This window comes from Stenella coeruleoalba, assembly GCF_951394435.1.
Source record: "Stenella coeruleoalba genome assembly, chromosome: 3".
NCBI classification, from domain to species: domain Eukaryota; kingdom Metazoa; phylum Chordata; class Mammalia; order Artiodactyla; family Delphinidae; genus Stenella; species Stenella coeruleoalba.
Window position 1 is genome coordinate 114,234,306 of NC_137148.1, and position 19,159 is coordinate 114,253,464.

At 45.6% G+C, this 19,159-nt stretch overlaps 1 protein-coding gene across 4 annotated transcripts in view; it reads right to left on the reverse strand.

Annotated features, from left to right (window-relative positions):
* SPOCK1 (SPARC (osteonectin), cwcv and kazal like domains proteoglycan 1) overlaps positions 1-18,924 on the reverse strand; it is a 552,024-nt gene extending 533,100 nt beyond the window's left edge. For 3 of the 4 annotated variants that reach the window (XM_079916655.1, XM_079916653.1, XM_079916656.1), the window contains exons 1-2: positions 18,462-18,924; positions 17,684-17,869 (exon numbers count right to left, since the gene is read on the reverse strand). In XM_079916655.1, coding sequence (XP_079772781.1) covers positions 17,684-17,869 — 186 coding nt within the window. In that variant the 5' untranslated portion in view covers positions 18,462-18,924. Of the gene's footprint in view, positions 1-17,683; positions 17,986-18,461 lie in introns of those variants that run through there. The other variant, XM_079916654.1, reaches the window with a different exon arrangement.
* Between the last annotated feature and the right edge of the window lie 235 nt (positions 18,925-19,159).

Genomic DNA, 19,159 nt, shown 5'->3' on the forward strand with positions numbered 1-19,159 from the left:
GGGGAACGGAAATATTTTTATGCTGCATCTTCCTGCTCCTCAGGGAAACAAAATCAAACAGTGTCTCTGACTCACAGTGCAGGCAACTTACCCTGATTCACAGGTAAATACACAACATCTCACACAAAAACTCCCTGTGGCCATTTATCTTGGCAAAAACTAATAAAAATCGTATGGTTTTTTAATATACCTGATTGGCTGTGATGATGCATCAGATTTCCTCAAGATGTAAAAAATAATGTATGTGTTTGATTCATTCTTCCTTCTCTTGGCACTGCCAGAGTCAAGTATCTAGAACCTGAGGTGCTCATGTCCTAGAATGTAAGCTCCACTGGGGCAGAGAATTTTGTCTCTGTCCCAAGGCTTCACACAGTCCCTGTCACACTGATTCCTTAAATGAATGATGAAAAGAATGACCCCCGCATATGCCCCTCACCCTCCGCCTCATCCACCTGGACTACACCTCACATTAAAAAATCATCCTCATAAAAGAAACAACCGTATCTCTAAGGCCAGCATTTCGCAACCTTGGTACTGTTGACACTGCGGGGTAGGGGGGCGTGCAGGACGTCATGTGCATGGTGGGACATTTAGCAACATTCCTGGCCTCTACTCGCTAGATGCCAGTAGCACCGTCCCCCCCCCGAACCCCATCCCCAGTTGTGGCAATCAAAAATATCCCCAGGGGCTTCCCTGGTGGCGCAGTGGTTGAGAGTCCACCTGCCGATGCAGGGGACGTGGGTTCGTGATCCGGTCCGGGAGGATCCCACATGCCGCGGAGCGGCTGGGCCCGTGATCCATGGCCGCTGAGCCTGCGCGTCCGCAGCCTGTGCTCCGCAATGGGAGAGGCCACAACAGTGAGAGGCTCGCGTACCGAAAAAAAAAAAAAAAAAAGTCCCCAGACATTGCCAAACATCCCCTGGGGGCAAACTCTTCCCTAGTTGGGAATCACTGCTCTAGGCCTGCAGACAGCTCCCAAAGAGCTGAGAGATGCAGAGAACTCATGTTTCCCATCTCCTGCACGATGCTGAGACAGCAGCCAGGGGAAACCCTTCTCCCTGAGGCCAGCGCACCGGAAGGCCTGAGGTAGGAGGAAATACTGGCTAATGAAAGTCAGGCAGATGTCTGGAACACAAATGAAGACTGAGATGGGGGCCCCAGCTTTGTCTGTATTCGACAGGAGAAACCATTTTACCATCAGGCTGGGAATGAAGTGGGTTCCTAATGATCTCCTCTCACCCTCGTGCAACACAAGGGTATGAAAACCTCTACATGTTGTAGCAGTAGCAGGGGATCTGTCGGTAGCAATTTCACTTAGAATCAATTTCACTTAGAATCAGACTTGGAGCATCTGCTCCTGCCCCTAATTAGGAACAAGGCCGGGATTTGTTAATATCTCCACAAGTTTAATGTCTCCACAACAAACTCAGGAGGAATCAGAGAAACATTCCTCCGACTTGGGACTCTTGCAGGCATCATCTTACCTGTATTAACTCAGTACCTGCACATGTCTTGGCATGTCAAGCTTCTATCACATTCTCCTTCTTTACCAAAAAACCCACTAATAGCCAATGCTGGCAAGGGTGCAATAAAACGTACCTTCCATAATTCTGGGGGTAGAATCAATACAACATGGTAACATACACCAATGGGCTTTGAAATGCAATGTCAGTACACCATGTATCTCTACTTCTGGGAATATAGGGTAAGGAAATCTAACTGTTGAAAGGTTCATATGCTCAAATGTTCATCATATAATTATTTACATTAAGAAAAAATGGAAGCAACCAATTGTTTACTGTCAGATATTTTAGTCTGGTATATTGCAGTATGTACAGTCAATGGACTAATATATACCATTAAAATGTCATTTACAAACAACAGTATCATGCTATACTAAAATGTTTATGCTGTGTCATTAAATGAAAAAGAGACAGAGAAAAAAAACCAAATCATATTAACAGCATGATATCAACCATGAACTTTAAAACTCTGACATTAAGACTTTGGGAAGCAAATAGACCTCCCACACACACACACACACACAAATTTTAACAGTGACTGCATATGGGAAGGAAATAAATTATTTCTCTTTTTCTATATCATCTAAATCCTCTTTCCAAATTAGCTCTTGCAACTAGGAAAAGAACAATTTAAAGTCAAAAGAACAAAACTCACAATAGAGCATAAATATATCCCTTCCATATTCCCTTTAACTTAGTTTTCCCCCCAATGTTACAAAAGAACATTCTGTAAGTTTAAGGTACACAAGTGATTATTTGATTCACGTATGTACTGTGAAATGATTACCAACCATAATAAAATTAGTTAACACAACCATCACCTCATATAATTACCACTTTGATGCTGTTGTTATGGTGAGAACATTTAAGATCTACTCTCCTAACAAGTTTCAAGTATACAATACAGTATTTTTACCTATAGTCACCATGCTACACATTAGATTCCCAGAACTTACTTGCCTTATAACTGGAAATTTGTACCCTCTGACCAACATCTCCTTATTTCCTCCACCCCCTGGCAAATACCACTCTACTCTCTGTTTCTATGAGTTTGGTTTTTCTAGACTCCACATAAATGATACCATACAGCAATTTTCTTTCTCTGACTTTTACGTCACTTAGCATAACACCCTCAAAGTTCATCCATATTCTCACAAGTTGCAGAATTTCCTTCTTTTTCATGGTTGAATAATATTCCATCATGCATATATCCCATATTTTCTTTATTCATTCATGTATCTAGGGGCACTAAAGTTGTTTCTGTGTCTTGTTGTTTGTAAATTGTAGCAAATAATGCTACAATGAACGTAGAAGTGCAGATATCTCTTCAAGACAGTAATTTCCTGTGTTTTCATGTAGGAGTTTTATGGTATCGGGTCTTTTTTGTTGGGGGGGTTTATAGTTGCTTTACAATGTTGGGTTAGTTTCTGCTGTACAACAAAGTGAATCAGCTATGTATATAAACATATCCCCTCCCTCTTGGACCTCTCTCCCTCCCTCCCACCTATCCCCATCCCAACCATCTAGGTCACCACAGAGCACTGAGCTGAGCTCCCTGCACTATACATCAGGTTCCCACTAGCTATGTTTTACACATGGTAGTGCATAATTGTCAATCCCAATCTCCCAATTCATCTCACCCCCTCTACCCCGCCCGCCATGTCCACATGTGCATTCTCTACAACTGCATCTCTATTCCTGCCCTGCAAATAGGTTCATCTGTACCATTTTTCTAGATTCCACATACATGCATTAATATACAATATTTGTTTTTCTCTTTCTGACTTACTTCATTCTGTATGACAGACTCTAGGTCCATCCACCCCTCTACAGGGAAGAAGCTCCTTGACATTGATCTTGGCAGGAATTTTTTGGATATGACACCAAAAGCACAAGCAACAAAACAAGTGGGACTACATCAAACTAAAAAGCTTCTGCACAGCAAAAGAAACCATCAACAAAATGGAAAGGCAACCTATGAAATGGGAGAAAATACTTGCAAACCTTGTATTGGATAAGGGGTTAATATTCAAAATATATAAGAAACTCATACAACTCAATGACAAAACAAAACCTGATTAAAAAATAGGCTGAGGGGCTTCCCTGGTGGCGCAGTGGTTGAGAGTCCACCTGCCGATGCAAGGGACACAGGTTCGTGCCCCAGTCCGGGAGGATCCCACATGCCGTGGAGCAGCTGGTCCTGTGAGCCATGGCCACTGAGCCTGCGCGTCCAGAGCCTGTGCTCCGCAACGGGAGAGACCACAACAGTAAGAGGCCCACGTACCGCAAAAAAAAAAAAAAAAGGCTGAGGAACTGAATAGACATTTTTCCAAAGAAAACATCTAAATACCCAAAAGGTTCATGAAAAGACGTTCAACAACAGTAATCATCAGGGAAATGCAAATCAAAACTATAGTGAGATATTACTGCACACCTGTTAGAGTGGCTATTATCAAAAAAAGAAAAAAAAACAAGAAATAGCAAGTGTTGGCGAGGATGTGGAAAAAAGGGAACACTTGCTCATTGTTAGTGGGAATGTACACTGATTCTGCCACTATGGAAAACAGTGTGAATGGTTCCTCAAAAAATTAAAAATAAAACTACCATATGATCTAGCACTCTCACTTCTGGGTATACAGCCAAAGGAAATGAAAACAGGAGTTAAAAAAGATATCTGCATTCCTATGTTTCTTACAGCATTATTCACAATAGCCAAGATATGGAAACAACCTAAGTGTCCATCAACAGATGAATGGATAAAGAAGATGCGGTGTATATATGCAATGGAATATATTCAACCATGAAAAATAAGGGAATCCTTCAATTCATGACAACACAGGTAAAACTTGAGGGCATTATACTGAGATGTCAGAAAGAGAAAGACAAATACCATAAAATGTCACTTACATGTAGAATCTAAGAAAACTAAACTCACAGAAACAGAGAGTAGAATGGTGGTTACTAGGAGCTGGAGGGTGGGGGAATTTGGGAGATGTCATCAAAGGGTACAAACTTGCAACTAAAAGATGAATAAGTTCTGGAGATCTAATGCACAGCATAGTGGTATAACCAACTGTATTATATAGTTTGAAGTTGCTAAGAGCCTAGATCTTAAATGTTCTCACCACAAAAAAAATAACGATGATGATAAGTATGTGACATGATAGAGGTGTTTGCTAAAGATACAGTGGTCATCATATGGCAATATATACATGCATCAAATCAACACTTTGGACATCTTAAACTTACATAGTGTTACATGTCAACTGTATCTCAATTTTTAAAAAGTGCACATAAACAGGAAAAAAAAGACAGTAATTTCATGTCCTTCAGATATATTATCAAAAGTGGGATTGTTGGATCATGTGGTAGTTCAACTTTTAATTTTTTTGAGGAACCTTCATGTTCTCCATAGTGCCTGCACCAATTTACAATTCCACCAACACTGCACAAGGGCTCCCTTTTCTCCACATCCTCACCAACACTTGTTATCGCTCGGTGTTTTGATGATAGCCATTCTAACAGGTGTGAGGTGAAAGCACATTGTGGTTTTGATTTACATTTCCCTGATAATTAGCGAGACTGAGCATCTTTTCATGTACCTGTTGGCCATTTGTGTATCTTCTTTGGAAAAGTGTCTGTTCAGGTCCCTTTCCCATTTTTCAATTGAATTTTTTTTTTTTTTTTTTTTGGCGATTGAGTTATATCAGTTCCTTATATATTTTGGATATTAACCCCTTACCAGATAGATTGTCTACAAATATTTTCTCCCATTCTGCAGGCTGCTTTTTCATTTTGTTGATGGTTTCTTTTGCTACAGAATCGTTTTAGTTTGATGTCCCATTGGTTGACTTTCACTTTTGTTGCTTACGCTTTTGGTGTCATACTCTAAAAATCACTGTCAAGACCAATGTCAAGGAGTTTTTCCCCCTATGTTTTCTTCCAGGAGTTTTACAGTTTCAGGTCTTATGTTTAAGTCCTCGATCCATTCCTAGTTAATTTTTGTGAGTGGTATAAGATAGGGGTCCAATTTCATTTTTTTGCATGCAAATACTCAGTTTTCCCAACACCATTCATGGAAGAGACTATTTTGTTCCAACTGAGCTACCCTAGTTTATTTTTGTCCTTAGCACTTGCAACCAACTGTTGTATCTTAATCTGTGTATTGTTTTTCTCTCTCGACTAGAACATAGGCTCCACAAGGGTAGGCAAGTACCTGATACATAATAGATGCTCAGTACCTTTTGGTTGAAATGGATTACGAATTAGATTGTGAAATTTGTTTTTAAAGTCTACAATCAGTAAAACAAAAATGTTGCTCCCAGTGAACTTTCATACACTAATGGAGGGAGAGTAACTGGCAGAACCATTTTTGGAAAACTATTTAACCACATCTCTGAACACTGAACACTCACCTACCTTATGAGCAATAGATTCCACAGCTAGGCATGCACCCGAAAAAATGTACACATAGATGCACCAGAAGACATGCCCAAGAAACTGCTATCCCGTAACAGCCAAAACCCAGAAGCTACCAAAGTGTCCCTCCACAAAAGAATAGGTCAATTAAGTTGTGGAGTATTTACACAGCACTGAGAATGAACAAACTACAGCCACACATAACAATGTATCACAAACTTAACGCTGAGCAAAAGAATCCAGCCACACACACAAAAACACATCCTTATGATGCCATCTATAAAAGTATAAAAACAGGCAAAACTAATCTATAGTGTTGTAACTCAGGAGAGCTCTTCCCTGGGAGGGGGACAGGCAGTGAGTGTGGGGCTCACAAGACGGACTTCTCAGATGCTGGTAACATTCTGTCCCCTGACTGGGCTGCTGGATGTATGGTGTGTTCACTGCGTGAGAGCACATCAGGCGGCACCCTCACCCTGCACATCTTCCACTCCAGCGAAACATACTCCCTACCTATGCAGGGCTGCTGAGGACCAGGACTCTTCTGCGATTCCCTCTCCACTCGCTACAGGCCTTGACCTGGAGCCAGGACAAGGCTCAACACATCACGTTTCAGCATTTATACACATCGAGTCCTGTCTCACCTAAATGCTCCACCTCAACTGTATTGACCGACACCCTTTTGTTGCCAGTGTTTGGGTCCTAAACTCAGGCAAAACAGCAGGGGCCGCTCATGTATGTCGGTAAGAGTTGAATTAAGCTCATGTGGCTTGACCACCAGACAGATTCAGAGATGAAGGCTTATGTGACTTTCTCCCAGAAACATGGCCCAGGTCCCAAGGCCTCTGGACATCCAGCTTGCCGGGACTGCTCTCGTCCCTTTGTAGACCAGGCCTTTCCCTTTGCAGAGGAACCCTCAATAGACACCAAGCCCCTCTGTTTCTTCTCTTGGTCTTGGACAAGAGGGCTGTAGACTACAGAGGACAGGGAGGATGTTTTGCTCCCTGCTACATCTTACTTGCCCAGCACAGTGCCTGGTACATAGTAGTCTGGCCAATGAGTACCTGTGATATGAACATATGGATACATGAACAAACAAACAAAACTACTGAATCTGTGCACCAGGCTCTGGTTACTAGAAAGGTGAGGATCTAGGTTCAGGATGACCGTGGAAACAAAGAAATATTTTTTAAAACACATGCAAAGGTCTTTCTGAGGTAGGAGGAACTTTTCAACCACCAACTTAATCTTATAAAAAAAATAATAAATCACACAATTTATCTAACACCAGGAAAGACAGCATTATTTTATCTTTACCATGGATAGCATTTTCACTCTTTCACTCATTTCGTCTCATTCAAGATAGGTGGTCAAAGGTTACAGACCAGGTGCAGAGTCACAGCAAGGCTGGCCGGCTCAGATGGGAAGCAATGCCTTGGCCTGACGGAAGTACTGGACACACCAACCCCACCAAAGTCACAGAGGAATCAGCATGTCCCATGAGCACAGAAAGACCTGGAAACTTCCCAATTATCCCTTAACAATGGGGCTATTGAAACACTCCAAATAACCACACAAGTCTGTTCAATACACTTAACTACTTTCTTCCTCTTGGCAATAGTTTTGTCAATTGTAGGTGCCATTAATTAGAGGAAATTCAGCAACATAGAGTAAGGCAAAGTTTGAGAGTTTGTTCAGTGGGCAACAAGGAATACTGCCATGTCCTGCTGATCCTCATAAATTTTCTAAACTTTGACAAGTCTTTGGTTTCATTGTTCCCTGATCTTTCCAAAATGATCTGGCCAACCAAGCATGAAGATTTACTATACCAAGAAGAGAGCTGCAGGTAGTACCACTGTCCAGTCCATATCCCTCAGACCTTCTCTGTGTTTCCAACTGATAGTACAGTCTTCCCTCTACATCCATGGATACAGAGCCCATGGATATGGAGGGCCACCCGTACTATGCCATTTTATATAAGGAACTTGAGCATCTGTGGGGTTAGGTGTCCACAGGGGGGCCTGGAACCAATCTCACGCTGATACCAAGGGACGACTGTGATCTGCATCTCTGTGCCCACCTCCCGTGAGAGTAAACACTGTTTACTACATCCACCATCTTCAATACCCACTTCTCCATAAACCAAAGCCAATGTCAGAGTCAATGGAGTCAATGTCCTTCAGTTCATCTGTGCACAAAACATTATCAATCCTGCTAGAGAAGATGCAAAGTCAGACCAGAGTCGGCTGTGATCAGGCCCCTTTGGAGACAGGAAATTTGCTGAGATGACCACCTGGGAGTTTGTCATGGAGAAGGCCCCACATCAATTCCACCAAGCTCATGTGCATCAGCAGCCCTGATGCCCTAGAAGCAGTGACAAGTCAAAAGTCCTTCTACTCCAGGAACATTTCATGACAATGGCTGCTGCTGAGACCTGTGCACATACACACATTGGAAAGCAAGCCCTTTCTTTCTATTGATGTCAATGGTAGCCCTGTTGACATAAGGGGGAAATACAGCACTCATAATAATTTACTCCACATCTTCAAATGCTCATTTTGTCTAAAGTTGTATTATTCACTGGCGCTAACGGTGTTGGCTATTAGGGATGAATAATAATTCTCCAGGGTTTTTCTGAAAATACAGTCTGAGAACCACCTGCATCAGAATCATCTGGATTGCTTATTTAAAATGCAGGTTCCTGGGTGCCACCCTTGACCTATTCAAGACTGCTCTGGACTAGGGGGCTGAGATCTGCATTTTAAACAAGCCCCACCAGAGATTTTTTTTTCAATATTATAAAGGTGTAAGCCTGAGAACTGCTGCTCTAGCACCTTTCTCTGGGCATCTTCCCTTTTGTTTTGGCCATGAAGGGTCATCAGCAACTTGGCCTGGCCTTTCTTAGAACTGAGTTAAAGTGATTCCATTTACATGGTGGAAAAGGAAGGGTAGAGCTAAAATACAAAGTGGAGTCATTTGCTCTCTGCCTGTTTGTTTTCTCCACGCTTTATTTCTGCAAAGACTGCCTGGAACACCTGCAATAAGTTCTACTTCCCTGTTCCAGTCATAGGCGCCAATGGACTTGGCATAAATTCCTGCTCACCCACCACATAATTATGCTGGGGAATGTTGATGGTGTCTTCTGTAGCGTGACATGTCACAGATCACACAGGAAGAGCTTGCAAATTATTTCAAATAATTGTATAATATGTCCTTCCTTCCTTCCTTCCCCACTGCACCAAAGAAAACTTTGTCCTAAAGGATCAAGGGAGAGGGTCTCCTGAGGGACGTATTTGCATAGAACCCTAAGAAGGGAACCCAGTGAAGTTAATTTGGACATCAGTGTTATCCTTCCAGGAGAGTCCCCAGTAATTCACATCACTAGTCTGTGAATGCACCTTACCTCCTCCCTCAAAATAAATCAACATCCTGACGTCTGTCACAAGGACACTGGAAGGACCCAGACCCAGGGGCTATGATGCCACATACTGTCCAGCCCTCCAACTGCATGCATGTCTAAACTCTGAGCTTTGTGTGTGGAAATCTTGGTTTCCATCTTTAGCTTCCAAGCCTGGCGTCCAGCTGGTTCTCAGAAATGGTAGCAGGCGGAGGGGGGTGGGGACAAGGGCAAGGAGCAGTCCATATATACCAGTCTCATTTTTGAAACAGAAACTTCACAGATCACCCTGTCCAAGAAATTCTATGGTACCCTGATTTCTAAAGAGCAGTGGGAACTGTAGGAGCTCTAAAGCCCAGGACACTTGACCACAGAGGGAAGGAGAAACTCATGGGCCCCAGACACCAGAGGAGCAGGAAGTCTTTTTTAAAGGGGGAGGCAGGGCGAGGGCTATTTACACGACAGAGATGTCTGTGCCAGGACCTACAACCAGAAAATTTAAAAAACGAACCACAGAGAACCACAGACAGCCTTTCAGCCAGCAAGGAATAAAGACAGGCTCAAGGAAAATGGAACCAATTTCCCCAACATTTCTCCAAGACATGAGACAGAAAGCAACATCTATAGCTGTGCGTCAGCAACTCACCCATGCTCCCACGGCCCAAGGTAAGAGAAGTGACCCTCAGAAATTGTTATCAGAATCACAGGTACGCCAGTCACTGAAAGATCACGAAAACCCCACAAAGCAGGTATGATCACTCCAGTTTTGTTTGTTTGTTTGTTTGTTTTTGATCACTCCAGTTTTACAGATGAGGAAAGTGGTGCTGTAGCCAAGACCCAAGCTTATTCATGACAAGACTGGACGATGAGCACAGGTTAAGAGGGGCCTCTTCACCAGGAAGAGCTTTGCACAGGTTCAGGGACTGTACCTGAATTGTGAAGGGGGTGAGCTTCTCTGTCAGGCTCACCCTGCCTCTCAACAGCACGGCCCATCTGTTGGTAACCATAATCAGTCAATGGCTAACAGAATGAAAGACACGTGTCAAAAGCCAGCATGACTTACTGGGGCCAGCCCTCTACAGGGAACAGGTCCTCCTCAGCCTGGAGGTGTGCAAAATCCTGGTACGGACTAGTTCACTCCTTCGTTCATTCATTCACTCAGATTCAATCAAACATTCACTGAGCAGATTTCTGGGCTGGGCTCAGGGGTAAAGGTCTGGGGACAATGAGCTCTGTACATCAGAGCTATAACTAAAAGGAGTTATGAAGTTTGTACGGTCCTGCTTAGAGATAGGGGTTAGACCAAAAAAAAAAAAAAGATGTTTTTCAATGTGTGTGTAACCTAGAATTTCCACCTACCAAACACTATAATCGCACATGTGCCAGTAATTCTGCAGGCTTTCCTTTCCCAGGGATTCATCGAGAGATGTGCTTAAGTAATAATTCAAATCAGTAAAATGCTAACAGACCACCTACTGTGTGCAAGGCATGATAAGACTCAGGCTCTTACTTCAGGAAGAATACAACTATTAAAGAAGCTAAAATATAAATACATACATCCATAAGTTGAGGAATAATGCATGAAAGTGTAATAAGAGTTGTTAATATTAATAAAAATAATAGCCTCCACTTAATACTTAACACTTAATTGAGTATTAAGCCAGACACTGCTAACAGCTTCACTTATATTAGCCAGTTTACTCTCCATGCCAACCCAGGGAGGCTGATCAACATAGTGGACTCCTGTGATGTTTGCCCACAAGGCATCCATTTCCCCTTAAGAAACTACCCTTTAACCTTCCTTTAACCATGTAATCCAATGCAGTCCCCACCACCATTCTATGCCCAGGTCCCAGGCCCCGCCCCAGGACTAGGCATGTACCCAGGCCCAGACAATTAGCATATATTCTACCAACTTGGCCACAGTGATTTACTGGAGAATGGGTGCATAATACAGGTAAATCTGACAAGTCTCAATTCTGGGAGTTTTGTGGCAATATGGAGACATAAAAACTACAGTATGTTATAAACGTGTAGCTGCCATGAGTCACCACATGGAACTAATCAGCCTGAGAACACAACCAACATGGGGAAATAAAGCCCAAAGATGGGGGTGGGGAGATGGGGAAGTGGCAAGAAAATGATAAACATACACACACAAATCCGGTGGTGCAACCCGAGCCCATGGATCCAGCCTTATCTAGATGCATAGTTTATCAGTGGAATTTTCAGTTACACAAGTAAGTTTTCTTTTCCATTTAAGCCAGCTTGGACTAGATTTCAGTCATTTGCAGTTTGGAGTCCTCACCAATATAAAGTGATCGTCCCCCACTTACTAAATGAGAAGTCAGGGATTCAGAGAGGACAAACAGCCTGAAACTAAATTAACTGTCTAAGGTTTTTTTTTTCGGGGGTTGGGAGGGCACAATGATTGTGTGCACTGAGACCAGAAACCTGCAAAAGAGTCAGCCTGTCAATTGCTCAGAGCCTATTTTTCCCCTTCATCCACCAGTTCCAAGGTGGAGACACGTGAGTCGCCCGGCTATGGTCCCTTTTCTGCATCGTGAGTTTATTTCTTGTTTACCTCTACCCAGAGGGAGTAGTCCTCTAGGGTCCCGGCTCCATCCAGGGGTCTATTAAACTCTTCCTTCTGGACACTGTCTTCTTTCTTAGTAGTGCACAAAAACGGTACACCCTACAATTGACGGCATCTTATATTGGAGGAAATATGACCAAAAATAAATACGTGTAATCTTGCGCAAATTATTCAATGTCTTACAGGAAATTTCTTCCATTTGTAATGATCTCGCCTGGGGAGATGAGACCAAGTATGAGCTTGGGTCTGAAGAATTTCCTAAGGAGTATAAAGTCACCTCCCCAGGGCTTCCCTAGTGGCGCAGTGGTTGAGAGTCCGCCTGCCGATGCAGGGGACACGGGGTCCGGGAAGATCCCTCCGCGGCTGGGCCCGTGAGCCATGGCCGCTGAGCCTGCGCGTCCAGAGCCTGTGCTCCGCAATGGGAGAGGCCACAACACTGAGAGGCCCACGTACCGCGCAAAAAAAAAAAAAAAAAAAAAAAAAGTCACCTCCCCAGAGGAAAGGTAAAATGAGCCATCCTGAAGGTGTTCATGTTTAGATATTGAGTGTGTTTGGTTTGAAATATACTACAATGAGTAAATGAGTAGGAAATGATTATAAAATATTTAACTACTAACATTACTGTGTCTCCCCAAGCGAGATCAAATAGTTGAGCTAATGTTTATGTCCCACTCTTCCAGGGGAGGAGTACAGGTCTGATGATCCATTTGGGACCAGTTCTTGCTTTTGACAATAATCTCATCAGTATACAGGAGAGTACTTATCCTCCTAGCAATCCAGTTCTGCTGAAGCACTGTGGAGGCAGGGTTGGGAGGCCCAGGAGACACAGGGGAACTCAGCCTGGGAGGGTCAACTGGGGCAAAAGCTCTGCCATCCTTGCCAGGCAAAAACTAGGTTCTCTCTACAAGGGCCAACTGAAGGTTAGGACAGAAAATACAAGAATGGTCTTAGGGCTATCAACTTTTAAACTGTCCCTTTATAATGATTCCTGTGAAATAATTATTTCTATCAGTGGTCGTCTAGTACAGGGGATTTAAGATAGTGGGTTCATTAAAGAAAGTCAGGATGACAAACTCATTTAATTCTCCTTGAACCTGTTTAATCAAAATGATTTTCTGCTACTCTCTATTACAAGCCAAGTTTCTGTGGTGACAGATTAATGACTGATCCACTAAGCCACATCACCTCTCTTGTCACCAACCCCACCGACTAAGCCAGCCACCATTCTGTCAACAAGCCTCACTTGCCCTTGAAACTCATTATAGCTGAGACGTTAAGATCAAATGAGCAGATCAGATGCTCACCGCCACCCCAGTTCTGCTACAGAGACCACCAAATCCCACAGCGTGTGCACAAGAAGGAAAAGGCACGTGGGCTGGTCCTGTGGTCTCATTAGAATTACAAACCCAGGTCACTCCAGAGTAAGATAAATGCCAGCCAAGGCAACACTTGAGTCTTCGGGCCTGCTAAAGGTAATTATCCCGGAGTTAAATGTCAGGGCTAGTTTCATGAGTGCAAAAGAAAGAAAATGTCATGTTTGGTGTAAGCAACAATATTATTTTAATCAAATCAGAAGCTCATTATTAGCAGAAGATAAGGCCTGATGTGACCCCGACAATAAGCCGTGTCCAGTGCCTGGCTTCCCACTCCACTCTGTCTCAACCTAAGGCTCTTCACTGATTTCCCTCAGACATAAAGCAGCAAAGACTTGCAGTGTGATACCAGTGGAGGCTCACAGCCAAAATCCACTCTGCTCTTGATGGGCTGCAGTGCAAGAGTCTCGCAAGAGTCTAGAGTCAGACTGCCTAGGTCCAGTCCAGCTGCTCCACAGCCTAGCTCTGTGGGCAAGAGACTTCACCTCCCAGTAAATAAGAACAACAGTACTTCTCTCCCAGAATCGTTATGAATATTAAATGAGATACTATATGTAAAGTACCTTAAACAATGCCTGGCACACTAAGTGCTGGATAAATGTTAGGTATCACCTATTTCTGCAATGTTTTCTTTTTTTTTAATTTCAACCAGCACATATTACCTTTATAAGAAAAAAACTTTAAAAAAGTAACAATAAGAAAGAAATATTGACAGCGTAAGTTAAAGGATTTCATCCAGTAGACAAGTGGTTACCTGAGAGAAGAGATAGCATTTATTTAACTTGCTCACCCTTTTGGCCACTGCCTAGCACATGGTAGACAGTCAAATATTTGCTGGAATGAATGGACGTACAAATGAATGTAGGAATTAACAGAGGAAATTTCCTTAGTAATGGTTATGCAAAGCCAAATGAGATTCAGAAAAAATCAGGAAAACGGTTGTGGCATCCTGACCCCTCAACCTCAAACCACAGAGGATGTTAACTCTGCACGCCAGTTGGAGCAGCTGGAGGTGGGAAATTACTGTACAGCTTAAAACAAACATCTGCCTTCTTTATCTTCTCCTTCTTAATACTATATCTGTGCAAAAGTTTGGGTCTCCATCTGGCCAAAACATCCCAACTGCTAGTCTTTATAAAAGAATAATGACCAAGCTAACAGGCCACCAGTACACTTCGGAGCAAACACCTGTATGTTGTTATATTCCTCCTGGCTCCATTGCTCCAGGCAACGAGCCACAGAGTAATTGTGAAAGTTTTACTTCTGGAAAGAAGGCGACAGATTATTTGTGTATCTAGAACAACAGGACCTCTTCAAAGCATTAAGTAGGGGCTATCAGGTCATCTCTGGCAACATCACAGCACACTCAACAGGCAGGGGAACACGGAGCACACGGCCCGCCACCATTTCCATTTCAAATTTAGCCAATAACCACCACCAATGGGTATCATCAACTCTCTAAAAGGAGCCCTTAGTTTTCAGTTTCACAAGTTCAAAAATCCCTTCTAGCAGCCGCATGGCACAGGGATATTAGCTCGGTGCTTTGTGACAGCCTGGAGGGGTGGGATAGGGAGGGTGGGAGGGAGGGAGACGCAAGAGGGAAGAGATATGGGAACATATGTATATGTATAACTGATTCACTTTGTTATAAAGCAGAAACTAACACACCATTGTAAAGCAATTATACCCCAATAAAGATGTTAAAAAAAAATCCCTTCTAAATATCTCTCCCCCAAATGCAAAAAAAGTGACAAGTCAGGGGAAAGGTAAGAAGTTTTCTTTCACAGTGACTTTCAAAACCAAGCATCATAACAATCTCAGGGCCCGGTCTTTCAAAGTTATCAGTGGTTTCCACAAAACTCAAAAACAACAGCAGAGAAGCTGAGCTTTGCTAACCTCAAGTAAGGCCTGGCTCAATGAAAAATGACCAGGCTGGCTGAGCAATGACACCATTAGCTGGGGCTTCACCGACTGTCCACTGAACTACTGGCTCCTGTAGGAAGCAACTTTTAGTCCTTGGTCCCAGGGGACCGAGGCTCTGTGGTCATTCCAAGTAAAAGGCCCAACTGAAGACACTTAGACTTGGCCTAAAAGAGCATCTAGTTTGCATTTCACAACACTTTAAAGAGGTTAATGGCATTAAATTATGTCTGACCCACAGCTAGCAACAGAAGACTCCAGGAAGCATATAAAATGGTTGATGATTGAAGATATTTGTGATTTTGAAGCATTTTGGATGTTGTTAAAATAGTATGCTGGATTAAGTTATCATTTTAAAAGAATATATGCTGCTAAAAATATTAGTTTAACACCTAAAATTGCTCCAGAAACAAAAAAGCAGTGCATTTGTTAAGCATTTGTTAAGCATTCTGTTAAGCTTTGGACATTTTTACAAGGCGGAACTTCCTAATCATTCTAAGAATTACCTAGAATGTTCATTTAAAATATGGATTCCCAGCACTCATCCCAGAACTATAGAATCAGAATCTCTGAGGAGGAAGGCGTGAGTGTGGGTGCTACAATTTAACAAGCACCCCAGGTGAGAGCCTCATGATCAGCCGGGTTTGTATCAATAAAAACACTGATCCAAGAATTTAAAATGTCACCATTTGCAAGGAAGATGAGAAGTGAAGAAAAGCCCAATCTTTCAAAATTTAAATCTGAATGGGAAACAAGAATAATTCCATATTTATGATACACCAAGACTAGAAAACCTTGAACAGACACAAAAGCAGAGTAAACCTTTCCATACCCAAAGACCAACAAGCACAGCCGCTTTCCATCTGACCCAGCTGCCACGCGAACCAAGGCGTGTGCAAAGGGGCCCTTGTCCTCCACACCTGGCCCAATTCTCCAGCTCCAGCCGAGTTAAGCATCTGCCCTGTTCCTCAACTCTATCTAAAATGTAATGGCAAAAGAAAGAAAAAAGCAAGATAGTTCCTATCCTATATGAGTCTGGGAATGGAAGCTTCCTTGGGGCACCTTTTGGGCATCTTGGCCATCTTTTTCAGCTGCAGGCAAAGGCAGTCAGTGCAGGGCTCCTTGGAGCGGAACCAAAAGGGGATCGAAGATGGTTAACAGACTAGATCAGGGACAGGAGGACGTGTGGCAGGGATCTCATGGTGCAGGGTGGTGGGGGGAGCAATAAGTCCTCAAATAACTTGTTCAATGAAAGTGTTTAATCGCCTCTTTCAAAGAAAAGACCACCATCAACTAGAGGGAGAGGGAAGAGGAACAGAGAGAAGAGAGATAAGTAAGCCCCCACTCAAGGCCTAGGCTGCTGTGGAATGGGACCTGGAGAGGTGCTCTTTAGAAAGTCCTCGAAGACACCTGGATTCACTGGATTCCTCAGGCCCTCCCTCTGCAAAGACTGGGCATGCCGGGCACGGGGCTAAGAGGAATCCAGTGTAGGAGGTGACTCGCACACATCTCCCACCTCAGGGAGCCCTGTGCCAACAACAGGGGCTCGGCGGTATGGGTCTCTCCCAAAGGCAGGAGTTCCCGATGTTAAGTATCATCAAAGTTTTTCCTAGTCCCCTAGAAGCGCAAGGCCCCAGCCACCTGGGGCGGCCTTTGAAAGAGCCGGCAGCAGCTCCCACAGCACAGAGGGGATGCCATCTGCTGGAAAGACTGTGTCAGGTGCCTCTCGTCCAGCATCCTCTGGGGCGTACCTGGGGAGCAGCAGCCAGCCTGAGGCAGAAACAGGCAGCAGATTGCCTCTGGGTGCCCAGGAATAACTTTCTCCCCTCCTACAGCTCCCTCAGAGGAGCAATCCTCTGCCACCCAGGCTCCCCCTCACGGCGGTGGACCAACTCCACGAGGTGCCTCCTCCTTTTCCCTTCCCCTAAAGACGCCAAGGGTCAAAACCACCATGCTTCCACCCAACATTTCATCAGGCCTGTGGCCATGACTCTCCGAACCTCCTGGGACACCTGCCTCCCTACTCAATGAGCTGGGCTCACCCCAAACCTAACCTCTGCAGCAGGCATTCTTCTGGAACACCCCAGAGATGGTCTCAATAGCCTCTGCCTAGGGAGGTCTTCCAGGGGGCTTGGCAAAGTCAACCATCAGCGTGAGGAGATCTCAGAAGCTTCAGGAGCCTCTCCCTCCGCAGCTGCTCGCTATTTACACCATGTTTAGTACAGTCACCTCCCCCAGCCCGACAAATACACACACCTGGGCCACAGGTAACAGGCGGAGAGCATCAAGCCTTCGAAGTTCTCTTTAAAGTTCCTCTCAGGCAAGATGAAGCCCAGGAACCCCGAACCGACAAGCTGCCGGCGAAGTCTGCCCCAGTGCCCTCCCCACCCACTTCAGAGGCCCCCTCTGAGAGGCTCCCCCGCCCCCCGCAGGGCCCGGCGGCGGCTGTACTCACGTCTCGAAAGCGGTTCCAGTACTTGTCCCGGTCGTACTGGGAGACTGTGCTCAGCCACTGGTCATTGTCCAGGAAATTGCCGTTGTTGGGGCCCGCGCCTCCTGCGAGCGCGTCCAGGTGCCGGCTCTCGACCTGGAGGAAGCACCACGCCGCGGCGGCCGCCGCGAGCACCACGATCGCTGGCATCTGCGGGGCAGGGGCAAGCGGGGGCGGTGAGCGGGAGGCCAGGGCGGTGACGAGCCCCGCGCCGGGCGCCCAGGACTGAGCGCCTCCGCCACCGGCCCCCGCTGTCGGCGTGGGGGGATCTCCCAGCAGGGACAGGGTCAGCCCTCGCACAGCGGTGGGGGGATCTACAGACCTAGGGACCCCGCTCATGAATGGGGGGCTCAGTTACAAATGAAGAGGCTGCGTCACAAATTAGGGGCCGCTATCAAACTACAGAGGACCTTGTCATCTATTCTCCGGGTGCTCCACTGGCCGCCACTCTCGGATAGGGGCTTCAGTACCCCTCCCCAAAAAACGGAGAGCCCTCGATCCGCAAGCGGCACTCCCAGAGACGGTGCCCAGAGCCCCGGGGTAGGGAGACGGGGAAGAGGGCTCCGAGCAGCAGTCCAGGCTCCGGTTGAATGCGGGGGGGTCTCCCCTCGCCCGCCCTGCCGCCTCGGGGAAAGAGGGGCGCGCGGAGATAGCCCCAGGCCCTGACCCGCCAGCCCCCAGGTGGCCGCGGGGAGGTCCCAAGTACGCCAAGTTGGGGCGCGGGGTTCTGTGGGACACGTACCTTGGGGCCCGGCCCGGGTCCCCTCGTCCGAGTTGCTCAAGCTCCTGTGGCGCGGTCGCCGAGAAAGCTGATCGGCGGGCTCGCTCCCCTGCGCTCCTGCTACCCGCCGCCCAGAGTCCTGACGCTTTGTGAGCCCGCAGCGCTCTAGCTCCGCTAGCTCGCAGGCTCGCTCGGGCGCGGCGTCCGCGGGCGGAGGAGCCCGAGCGCACGAGCCGAGGCCTCTGGCGACCCCTGGCGGCTGCGCGCTGCTGTGGGGCGCGCCTGAAAGCCCCGCCGCCCCTGGTCCAGCTGCCAGCGATCTGGTTAGCCACATCTCAATGCAGGGATGAAATAAGCTTTCAGGCCCAAGCTGGTGAGAGACAGCTGAGGAGACTGAGGATCAAGGCCAAGAAGCGGGCCAACGTTTGAGGCATTCTCAAAAGCAAGGTCGTAGGGCCACTTAAGTCAGAATCACCTTGTTGGGGGGAGGGGAGGGCTTCTTAAAAATGGGAATTCCTGGCCCACGCCCCAGACTTGCTGAATCAGCATTCCTTAGGAGAGCCTCCCCGAGGTGAGTGAATTTCTGCACTGCCCATCCCAGGTCATGCACCCACCCGCATTTCTGCACGTCCATGCCCTATACCATGCCACCTGCTGTCAGTCTCTTAAAGACAGTCCTCCTGGCCTCCATTTCTATCATTTCCACAGCTTTGTGTCAC